At 38.6% G+C, this 12,769-nt stretch overlaps 1 protein-coding gene across 3 annotated transcripts in view; it reads right to left on the minus strand.

Moving 5' to 3' along the window:
* Nucleotides 1–12,769, minus strand: part of LOC132263624 (unconventional myosin-XVIIIa) — a 49,408-nt gene that overhangs the window by 6,881 nt on the left and 29,758 nt on the right. For 2 of the 3 annotated variants that reach the window (XM_059763460.1, XM_059763463.1), the window contains 2 exons: nucleotides 2,961–3,095; nucleotides 2,654–2,881 (listed from right to left, as the gene is read on the minus strand). In XM_059763460.1, coding sequence (XP_059619443.1) covers nucleotides 2,654–2,881; nucleotides 2,961–3,095 — 363 coding nt within the window. Of the gene's footprint in view, nucleotides 1–2,653; nucleotides 2,882–2,960; nucleotides 3,096–4,541; nucleotides 4,885–12,769 lie in introns of those variants that run through there. The other variant, XM_059763462.1, reaches the window with a different exon arrangement.

The raw sequence follows: 12,769 nt of genomic DNA on the forward strand, positions 1-12,769 counted from the left end.
ACAAAATTCTAAATGTTAATACAGCGGAAACTCGCGAAAATAATATATGATCTTCTCGGCGAAGTCTGTGACCATTCAGTGGTCGATCGTCATCAACTCGGAAGTGTGTACATTTCTCGGCAGAATTCAACTTGAAACTGAATCTTCATTCTCTTCACTAAGATCAACTTCGTCAGATTGACTCTGTGTCACCTCATCTGCGTATGCGTGAATCATTTGGCATTTTAATTTCTCATTTCTGTGCCTGCTTTTCATTGTGCGCTCACGCTTTTCTTTTGGGACGCCTGATGGACCTCCTTTTCTCGAAAGTCAGGAAGAGCAAAAAAAGTCGCCTTGTGCGCATCCCAAATGAGAGAGAAAAAAAACAGACACTTTAATATCTTTTGGCAACACAAACTGACGACAGCAGCGGCCACGGCATTTTGCACTCTCACACATGAGGCAACTTATGAGAACGCACTGATGGATTGATACAATAATAGCCTGAGAGTTTTGGTTCACTGCGACGAGATCGTCAACAATATTTAAAAATGAAAAGGGAAAACGACTAATAGGCCTTGACTTCTCAAGCTTGCAGGAACTGTGATTCAGTTCCACACTTGATATAACTTAAAAAAAGGATAAAGTATTTAGAAATTAAAAGTAATTTGATTCAATTATCCGTGTATATCATTGGATGAATTTGTAATATTATGTTACTCCTAATTATTATATCAATCGGCGGATAAGTAGAATTTTCCTCCGTCTACATGAGCTGTGATGTTTTTTAAAAAAACACAGTGTTGAAGAAATGACGGGAAACAAGAAGAAACAGCAATTTGTGAGAAGGAAGAAAAACAAATTCATAAAATTCTTCCTCACACTGAGAGATTTATAGTGAAAATTGCAATTTCGGCCTTTTAAACATGCCACCCAGTTCATTTCATGTCACCAACGCCTTCATTAAACAATTATGTATACGTCCACTTTCGATTTCTTCGCTCGCCTGTCACAAGGCTTGGGAAGAGTGGTAACCAATTTGCGGAATTTTGCATAGGTGATAGGCCACACTCACGTTTTTAGCATCACATAATCCCACCTTTTAGTCTTTTTTTCCATTCACAAAATGAACTAAATCACTCATAAATTAAGCCATTAGCTTTAATGTTATTCACTTAAATATTCTAATTGAGATTGCCAATATATTTTGCATATATATCACTAACATCAAAAACTATAAATCTCACCCATGAATATTTCAATTAAAAATTTCACTGTGATTTAGCGAAATTTTCTATCTCTTCGTGTGATTTCTGCCGACTGGCATACCTTTTCGATTTATTTCAAATGACAGATTGTAACGAAAAGTATAGACTTTATGGCAGTCACTTAATAAATCCACACGACAAGCCACACGTGAAAATTGTCTTTTAATTGAGACACGGTGATCAGTAATAAAAGTGAAAATGGTCCATCGTAAAACTCACATACGGACGAGATTACATTGCATTCACTTTTAAAGACGTCAAGAAAATTACCACTTTTCCCCCTTTTTTTATACTTTTAAGATATCGCTTGGAGGCAAAACAGTATGTCTGTTTTGACATTATTTGATTCTATATACATATCATATGTGTAAATTGAATTAATTTCTTTATACACAATTTCACAATGCATGTTAAATCGGGGATAGCATCTGGTGGCAATTAAAGTCAATCTCTTTTGAAGTATATTCTTTCCCACTATTTTGGGTGTTTTCCATACCGCAAAAGACCTTTTCAATCGTCGTTTCTCCTTTCATTACGCCAATGTTATTGTTGTGCTTTGCAAAAGTCATTCATTCATGGCAAAGTTGTGGATCAATTTGCCGCGAGTAGTGCGATTAGATTGCACAGAAAAGAGATGAATGAGATAATTTCCCACGATGATCGCATCTTTTGAAAGATGAAAGAAAGAAAAAAATGATGGTGAAGGTGCAACTCGTCAACTGGTTAGAAATTGAATTGAGAAAATCATCCAAGAATGGGGTCAACAGCAAATTATTGTCTTAGAAATTATTTCTTTCACCTTTCATTATTCCATCTCATTTTCTCCCCACTGCTTTTCATGCCACTTTAATGGCTAAAACACACTTCAATTATCATAATTTTTACGTTTGAAAATTTGTCCAGATATTTGCACAATCAATTATACTATTATGAGCCATTTGAGAAACTTTCTATTTCCCTCTCCTTTTCACACTCCTTGAATCCGCCTCCAAAAAAAAGACACTGAGCCTTCAATTAATATTCATTTTCTCTCTGTTTTCACAACATTGCTAAATATTTAAATCCTCCCAAAAATTCAAACATTTGCAAAGAGAGATAGAGAACGAAAGCCATCGATAAATTGCTGTGAGAGCTGGCAAGAAGGTATTTTCGTCGCGCGGGTGAGAAGGTGGTAGAGTACAAGAGAGGATCACACTTCTCAGTGGGTGATCACACCACACTTTGCCACATACTCTGCAAAAATTCTATCTCACCGCACGAGATCACACAGAAAGCACACACTCGCTCAAATCAATGTGGAAAACCCCTCGGACGCACCTCGGAATCATGCAAAACATATAATTCACTCTTGAGGCTCATATTGAAGCCGCAGAGGAGAAAAGATCATCAAGAGAGAGAACACTAACCTTGGCCTCTAATTTCTCATTTTCTGCCTTGAGTGTAGCTCGCTCCGTCTCGATTTTGTCCAATTTCGCTCTTAGCGTCTGCAATTCATCGTTGGCCGCTTTCAGTTGCTCCTCCGTGCGATGAACATTGAGCAATGGGGTCACTCGTACCAAAAGACGCCACCACGGCCAATCACGGACCGTGAGGAATGCCCGGACATTGCGCTGGATACATCTTACCGCCAATTCCTGCAAACAATCAAGAGATTATGATATGAAAGTTAGAGGAATGCCAGAAGTGTACACACCAACAATCATCACAACTCACCTGAACTCTCCTCTGAGCCACTCGGCGTCTAGCCAAATAGCCACGACAGTACGCCTGGAACTGAATGATGCGGTCAGAGAGCAATTCATCGCGTTTCGCCTCCAGCTGACCCAGAACGCCGGAACGGAAGAGCACCTACAGTGTGGAAATTGGAAACAAACACAAAAAATATCATTAGAAAATATTTTCTCATCGATTTTGATTCAACCTATTGAATTGTTCTCAGTCATTATTTTGCCTCATTAGCCTCATCTGCCTTTTCTTCAACACATTTCTTGCTTTTTTATTTTGTATTTTTAGCTCTCCAAAAGCTCCAAATATGGAGAAAGAGTCAATTAAAATTCATGTGTTGAAAATAATCCACTTCTCTTGCATTAATAAACATACCAACACTTGTTATCAGACATACATAGAAGGCAATGTTAATTGGTAAGGTAGGATGTCTTGGTCTCGCGCAGAATGAATCGCTTAGCACACCTTTCTAATAGTCTTGGCATGCAAGAATTTCCTAATGGCTTCTTCGCCGACGCTTTTGAACTCTTTCAGTGAAATTGCACTTTATTGTCCATGCAGGAACTTTCTGACGTTTTCTTCTTTTTCACAGATAATCAAATTCTCTTCTATTCCTTCACGCGAGTCATGGCTTATCAACTATTAAATCTAATACACGTCCACGAAATTTTTACAGTCAGTCAAAAGTAAATAGGACATCCAGAAATGTAAATATTCATTAATTGTGTGGGTGTGTTTTTCAAGCTATAGTAATATTTGAACTTCAAAGTCATAATATTTACGACTAAAGGGATTTTATGACAAAATTCACCGATCAAAATTTGGTAAAGTGGATAAATTCATTATGTGAATGCCCTCATGTGCACTCAATTAGCTGGTACAGTAGAGGAAAAGCAATTAATATAAATTGCCATAAGACTACTTCACAGTATTCCTGAGAAGAATTTCTCTATGTTCGCTTTCTTATTCTCCTTCCACTTCCCATGGAGACAAATCTCAAGTGTGGAGAAAACAGTGAATTCATCTAATGAGATTAGAAAATTCCAAGATTTTACTTTCAATCTATTGTCGAGGCACAAAATAAATGTGTAAATAAAACATAATAATTCTCCCTTCGAGTATTAAAGTGTCCCATAATGTCAAATAATAGACAGAGAGAATCGGTTAATAAGAAAAATAAAGGAGAATGATTTGGAGGCTAAAAGCTTTACTGCTTATTAGTCTTCTTCATCACCATTTCAATGAGTGTATCATGCAGCTTAAACCGTTATATAAATGCAAAGAAATTCTTCTCTGCTTCTCCTCTCTCACACACATATTCCCATCCATTAACCATACTGAACTACTGCCCTTTTTTTTGGGAGCCACCCGTGTGTGCATTCATATGATCTTGCAATGGCCTCGTCATTTGAATATCTCTCTCGCTCCAGCTGCGCAGACTGTTCTTTTGTCTGGACAGTCGTGGAGCGGAAATGACGATGAAGATGCAAGAAGCACCAGATCAAATGAATTGTTGACTAGAGAAAAAGGAGACAACTGTAAAATGGTGAATGAAGTAATTTCTATTACCTCAGATGACTGATCTCGACACGCCATGGTAGATTTCATCAAATTCAAGTTGTTCATTTCGGTCACTTTACCACCCTTCCCATCTTCCGTCCCTTTAGACATTTTCGGCTCAAACTTCTCCAGAAGATGCTCACTAATCCGCCCCGTGGGTGCCTTCATCTCCAGTGAATCATCTGGTTGCTGAGACGTGGCATCACTGTCTGTGCCCGGCGTTTTTATGATCTCCTCATTTTCATTCGAAATATGTCCAGAATCGTCACTACAATCACTCTGATACTCCTTTTCATTCCTCAAATCCAAGGCTGAATCTTCCGTGGTGACCTTTTCCGTGTCCGATGTCTTCTGGGGTGCAACAGGTGGTGGCGGCGGCGGTGGGAGTGTATCGCGGAGACTCTGGATAGACTTCATGCACACGAGAACCTTCGCGTGCTGAGACGGTCCCATAACTGGTGGTATTATTTTGCACGACTCCAGTCGCGGATAGGAAACATTCTTTTCCTGTGCAAAGTTCATTGAAGGCTTCTTCCCACAACTCTTGTCCACTTCCACACCTGATTGATGACCTTTACTCTCCACTGTATAATCTCTGCCAGTGCGAGCTTTGCCACCGGATGCAGCCCGTTTAATTGATGTAGCATCATTGGCCGGATGACTGCTACGCTTCACAGTGGCCAGTTGAGCCGTCTTTGCGAGTGATTCTCTTGCCAGGGATGTCATCACGACGCCATCCACGACATCACCCTTCCGCTCAGCCTCACTGAGCTGACGCACAGATGCCAAAATTGTGTCAGAGGAGTATTTGGTGGCATTGCCAAAAGCCTCCACCTTCTTCAGGATTGCCTGACCACGCTCCAGGCATTTGTCCAACAACACATCGGTCTCACGTTTTCGCTGACTGCGCGTCTGCTGGGTTGATTTAGCCACCTCATTGACGGTGCCTTTAATCGGCTTTTGGCCACTCTTGGCAGCTCTGCTGACTGCATTTGTCGACACATTGAGCCTCTTGCTAATGGCTCCAGTTTGGGCCTCCACACTCTTCTCACGACACTTCACCGCCGTGACTTTTGCCGTGCTCTGCTGACAACCTCCACTTGCTGACGCTTTAATCACCTTCTTCGTGGGAATGTTGTCGATTTTTGTCTCCGGGCCACTCTTGGTCGGTGAAGGGATTGACATCTTCACGGGTATTCGACTGTTTGAAATTGTTCGACGAAGCTGATTGGGATTTCCAGTGGAATTTCCCAACTCCCAAACACTTTTCGCCCTCGTGAACTGTGTCTTTACCTTGTCGGGCGTTTGGGTCTTCTTAGGACTAATTTTCGACTCCTGATTAATTTGTGACACAGATTTGCTGAGCCCACTTGCTGTAGACTTAAGCTGGCTCTCAGTCACCCGGTTACCTGCCTTCACTTTGTAGGTATTGTAATTCTTTCCATTACCCTCACTGCACTTCTCAGGTATATTTGTCTCCGATTTTATGGATTCGGCACCACTCTTGGCAAATGTCTCAAAATCCTGCAAATTCCATAGACTCCGCGTGGCCTGATTGTAGAGATTGAGCCGCGCATCGAGGCTACAGTTAATCTTGAGGCGATCCACATCACCAAACTCACCACTGTCTGAGGGTGTCTTCTTGAGAATGCACCTCGATTCGATAATGCTGCACGTCTTGGACTTCTGCAAGCCCTGCGGAGGTTGAGGGATTTTCGAAGGCTTTTCCTTAGGTGAGTGTTCTTTAATGTCCTGACCAAATTCCTCCTTCTTTGACACCTTTGCCACTTTGACACCCTTTTGTGCCTGAGCGTTAAAATCCGCCAGGATTTTATCAAAATTCTGAAGCACTGCATTCAATTTAGCTTCATCATGAGCCACTTTCTCCAGCTCTTCAAAAATCTCATCCTCCAAAGAAAGCACGGGATGTACAATTTGCACCTCTAAGTCATCATCTTCAGGATCACTCACATAGAGACCATTCTGTGGATATGGACGTGACACAATCACATTCTCGTAATTTCGTGGTGAAACTTTTGATCTCCTCACGGGTCTCTCTGGCCTTCGGTCACCACTTCCTGACGCTCCAATCACTTGCTGCTGCGACGCCACCAATTGATGCTGCTGATGATGATGATAGTACCGTTTTGGCTGGCGAGGAGCACCACCAGGGGACGCCTGAACGTGATACTTTGACGATGTCTTGTGCAACTTTGCGTGTATCTTGGGCGGAAAATCTTCAATCTTGTGAATGATCTTCGTATAGAGTTTCTGCATACCGTTGGATTTACGAGGCGGATCCATCATTTACTATTATTTCTCCCTCTTTTTTTCCGACAATATAAACTCAATCACTTTAGCTCAATGGCTATTAAAATCTCCCTCTATTGCACCAACACCAACTGATCATCTAATTCTTCTGCCTTGTCGATCGTCTTGATTATCTGCTACACTGTTTCATGCTCCGGCAATGGTTGAGAAGATATCATGTGTGGGTGTTTCAACAATAACTAGAACGTTCATCACAAACTATTGAACTTTTAGAGCGCACCACAGAGCATCATTTCCTCAACAATTTCATCGCGCTGTGTTTTTCTCCCTCTGCATACCAGAAATATAGAGAAATACATGTTATTCAACATTTCACTATCACTGATTTCCTTCTTGCGGCAGAAAAAAGGCCCACAACTTTAATCGTATAATGCTTTTAAGTATCACTTTCATCACCTCTAAATAGGCAATTAAACATTTTCATATCGTAAATGCAATTGTGCGTATATGTAACGATTTTCTGACCACGTTTTTATGATCTCTTTACTCATTAAATTACTCTCGACATTCCCTCCTTTAGGCGCACACATCTGATGACCAGACGTATAAAAAAAAACATCAACTGGCAGGGAAAAGATAACAGACTTTAATAACAATCATCATGTAACCAATTAGCGGTGTGTTATTATTAAAATAACACAAGTAACGGCAATCACCGCGAAACCATACTGATTGAGATGATTGTCACATAAACTTCCAAAAATGAAAAGTATATTCAGTTATACAAAAAAGTGAAAAATTCGTACATTAAAACACGTTTCGCGAAAATATACCGTTCTGTGTGTCTTCTTTTTTGCTCCCATGTGCTCTCTTTCTTCTTATTTTGCCTTTTGTTCAAGAATTTCACGACTTTTGATGTCCGCCCCGGAGATTGAAAACGCGCACGATTAAACAGGTGAACAGCATATGTGCATAAATGCATTTAATTATACTTGGAAAGAGAGAAAAAAAAAACAACAAAATACACTTCCGATCAACTACAATGTTTGCTCTACATTGCATCGTGTCACATCTCGCTTATATGCAAATATTAAATCGAATTTTCCAGGAAGTGTCCAAAAGACAAGACGAGGTTTTGGGTTGCACTGCAATAAATCAAATGATCCTAAGCCATAACTCTGAAAATCTATATCAACATTTGCATTCCGACTGCTTTTGTAGGGCCTTTTTCTCCGACTGAAGTTGCACTGTATGCCACATTACCAATTCAAAACGTGATAAATTGGGCGTCTCAAAGCGATATTTTCTCACACCTAATCTCACTTTTGCATCATATGCACAAAACACACTCTATGTATGAAACACTCCGTGAAAGCAGTCTGTTGTCCATTGAATAGGGAGCACACACTGATTCACTAATAAAACCCATTTGCATGCGTTGGCAGAGCCACAAGAGTCCGCGGTTGAAAAGCAAACAGCTCCGTGGCAGCGATGGTGAGGCACTGACTTGAACACTTGTTGCTGTTTCTTCGCTGAGCTCTTGCTCGAGCGAACCAACCTCTGGAGAGTCAGGCAAACGTACCATGGTGAGAGGCAACAGGTAGAGAGCAAAAGAGATGAGTGTAGGCAATTCAGTGTGAGTCTCAGTGCACATAAATTGCACTATCGCCACATACAAGACTTTTTCCAGCGCACCAGCATCCTCCTTCTGTGTATCTGCCCTATTCGTATCTCTCTCTTTCTCTCTCTCTCTTTCCATAGCCTAAACGTTCACCTTTGCATCGTCGTTTATTCACAATTTTCGACGCAACACACCGGCAAATTTACTCGTTTTGTGCACTCCATGACCAGTGCACCAGTGATCATCGACGGGGTAATCACTGTCGGAGCTTTCTTTTGCCCCGCTGACTGTAAAAGATATTACCACCTACCATGTGTAGCCCCTCAATACTTACGGGAAACAACATTTCATATATGTATGATGCATTGGGATAGGGAAAAAACGACTATTTCTCGCCAAGTATGCATCTATTGCTCACGTTCGCAGCGGAATTGAAAGCTCATACGGTTTCACTTACAAGTGACCACATATTGAGACTTTTGCCACGGACATGGTAAACACTTTTGCGGTCACATTCGAGAATAGTGTACGTGCAAAAATGAGTGAGATTGAAAATTTTTCCAAATCACACACATATAAAGAGTAGAGTTTCTCTATCAATCGATCAATAATTCATCGTGCATTTAATTCATGGTAAATTAAAGAGATCCATCAGCAAAAAATTATTTCATTAAATCTCAAATTGAACCTAAAATCCGTACTTGGGTTTAATAAGATGTTTCTGGTTCAAACTATTTGTCAAACATATTGATCTTGATCCCCGATTCTGAAATAAATTGCAATTTCTTTTGAATACAAAAGCTGTGAAATCACTGTAGAAACACACAACAATTCCATATTCACTTCTCAAGAACTTCCTTTCTGTACATATAGAGAAACACCTTTCCAACATGGTAAAAATCAGAAGGTTGTTCTTGCAACTTTGTTAAAAGGTAAAGAAGAGATTACATACAAAAAGTAGAAGTGATTGAACTTCTTATACCACCATAGAGTGAAGCTCTATAATGTATGTACATATTAAATATGATATAAAATAGAAAATCATGTAAATGATCAATTTTACGACCTCCACCTCAAAATCTCCCCTCTGTATTGAATTCCATCTCTTCGATTCATTCGATCTTTATGCATTTGTGAAGCAAAAAAAAAACTAGCAAAACGCCAGGGATCTGCACACAACATCTCATTTTTCAAAATTTATCTGTCTTTCTCTTCCACCAATCTCCTCTCAAGTATAATTGATTATTTAACACGCCACGAGATATGAAATAGTGTCGTCTTGTAATTCCACACTTTATTGCACCACTGCTGCAAAAATCTGATAAATGTTTAGGGGGGATTTTATATGCAGTAAAAAATTCATTTCCAAAACAAACATTTTTCATTGAATTGTGCTGCTTTGTGGCGCATCGTTATGAATCTAATGAAGAAAAAATCGTGCTAGATATATGGTCGTGCAGAAAAAATTAATGATTTTTAATGACGACCGCACCATGATCACTACTTTCTCTCGTCGACATAAAAATGATTCATAAATAGCAAAAATATCTTTTTATTCGTCCAATTCCTGCCTTCCCTCTCGCACTATTGAGCATTGCCAATCAGCCACGCATCTCTCACCTTTCGAGATGTGCAATGTATAAAAAACTAAATGAAAATTGTATGGCGATCGCTTGATCCGCCAAATGATCAATCAATGATCAATTGATGCTGTACAAAAGGGAAGAAGAGGACGGCACAGTAGTGTCTATTCGCGATCGCCTGTCTAATCCGTCTATGTCTGCGGTTCACCCCATACAGGTATCAAACATTGTGCGTTTGAGAGCACCATGTCTCAAATGTATAAATAATACTGGTTCCAGGTACCATTGAACTTGGAGTCAGGCCATGAATCTCAACATATCGTGGCTATGCTCGGAGAAGAAGTGTAATGAAGTGAAGAAAAAGTCAAAAGGGATTCAGAAACAAGATTTCACTTCCAGATACACATTATTTTACTCTTTTCATTGTAAATAACAAACAAGAGAATATTCATATTATCGAGCTCTCTAGCGCAACAGAGGGAGAATTTCAGGGAAGACTTGCAATGAAGTTTGAAGAAGAAAGAAAATAAACGAGCGCTTAGAATGTTAGACTAATTCATGGAGGTCTCTTTCTCAACCAAAGTATACATATTCTAATATTACTATCTCAAATGTTGGTCTTTTCACATTTTCCCCTCGTCTCTTCGTCTACGAATGAATATTCATTAACAAACATTTTATCTCTTGCTAGTGAAACTAAGCGAGTCCACCCTAAGAGAATTCTTTAAGATATTCAATTTGACCACCACAACTATTTACAATTGATAAATATTCATAATGACTTTACAGTCTGACTAAAGATCACTAAATACTCCACGTCTTACATATTGAATGTGGAATCTACGATACCTGATTGTGTATTGAGCACTTTAGCACTAAATACTTCCTTCATTGCAATTTATTCACGGAAGTTGTGCAATCTCCTATCTAACATCTTAATTAACTCCCATGATTGGTTATTTGGTGCAAAAATTGAGACATCATTCTCTAACGGTAAGACTTGCAAAACCATTCAAGAAAGTAGAGAAAATCTTTGGCACATAACGAACTCAAGTTTGACTGTTGAAGTAAAAATTTATCAGATTATTAAGGATTTTGGAAAATGTTAATCATTACTTGAAAATAAGAAAAAACTCGACATCGAAAGATTGTTTCTTACTAAAGAAAATCAACTATCACTTGAGCAACTCTTGATCTCCAGTCTTCTTTTTATTCCTCAAGTAAATTAGGTTCCCTTTACATTTTTTTTCTCCTTAACACATACTACATATATCCATATAATGTCTGGTGAAGTAAGGAAAAAGGTCTGTCTTTACATCTTTCTTTTGCACATCTTTCCCCATAAAAACCATGAAAAAGCTTCTCACGTATTTATTGCACCTGCATTCCTCGAAGAATACATTAAAGGAAAAAGCTACCATTTCACCTCAATGTATTCTGTTTGTCTTAAAAATTTTTTGATGCCTTCAATAAAGTCTTGCACTCGCAGAAATTTTTACAAGAAAGTCACATTGGTATTTTATATGCCCCAGTGTTATAAAATTGACAACAAGAAGAAATGGGAATTTCAATTCATCATCGTTTTCACTTTATGAATTTTATTCTTTTGTGGCATGTATATTTTTTTCTTTCTCTTTCCCTCTCAGACACGCATATTAATCGACAAGCACATCAACATTTTACGCCCTTTGGCCAAAACTATTTACTTTAAAGTATCCCAATTTTCTTTCTTTTTTTCCACCTCTTTATAATATACATAAGAAGTAAAGCGTGTTTCTTTCTATTCAAGTGTTAAATTAGGTGTTATATAGCGCTTTCATTCAATTTCCTTATGTTTCAAATAATTGAGTGATATTTCCTTCACGCAAAAATTTTTTTTTTTTGAAGAACCTCTCTTGCAGATAGATGTAAGAGGACAATCAATTCTTTGCATGTCATTTTAGTACCAATGATGAATGAAATTCTTCTCTCCTCTTTCATTTATCAATGGCTATTCAGCATTCATAGAATCCTATTACAAGGCAGCTACCACTATAATACTACTATTTATCATTCCATAATTGTGCAAAGAACGGAAAATATTATTAGCAATAAATCGAAATTACTACTTGGCGACTTATTCACTCAACTAACATACTGCAATTCTTAATTTATGACCATCGTGCCTTGCAGTGAGTGAAATTAATCGGGAGATTTATTGAGTGAATTGCCCTCAAGAGGTGCAAATTTTCAAATATGCACACACCGTTTTGTGCAAAAAGGTGATTTCTATCTCTCTCAATTTATAATGTAATTTTTCCTTTTAAATACGAGAAATATCCAAACATTTTAAACGGTTGATGACCATTTAATAGACTGTGGATGCAATTATATACCAGATATAAGTACAAAATGAGACAGACTTCATATGTTGCATGTATATGTATAGATCTAAAAGGTGGATAAATCGAGATTACGAAGAAATTTTACTTTCACATTTTGTCCCACACCGATATCTTTCCTTCTTAATCTTTCGAGATGCACAGGTGACATAAACATTCATATACGAGACACCACAAGCAAATGCATCGGCTCGGAAATATAGAAAGAGGCAGTTTGAAGAACCACAAGCGATTAATATTATATGTTGATCACACTTTATATTAATTTGCACAGCATCCATAAAATGAAATTTTATGCTAATTAGTCATGTAACATATGACCAAACAGAAACATGTGACTGGCTAAAAAAAACCAAGAAGAATCTGCAATCATTTATCTTC

Source organism: Phlebotomus argentipes, unplaced genomic scaffold, assembly GCF_947086385.1.
Source record: "Phlebotomus argentipes unplaced genomic scaffold, Phlebotomus argentipes genome assembly contig_39, whole genome shotgun sequence".
NCBI classification, from domain to species: domain Eukaryota; kingdom Metazoa; phylum Arthropoda; class Insecta; order Diptera; family Psychodidae; genus Phlebotomus; species Phlebotomus argentipes.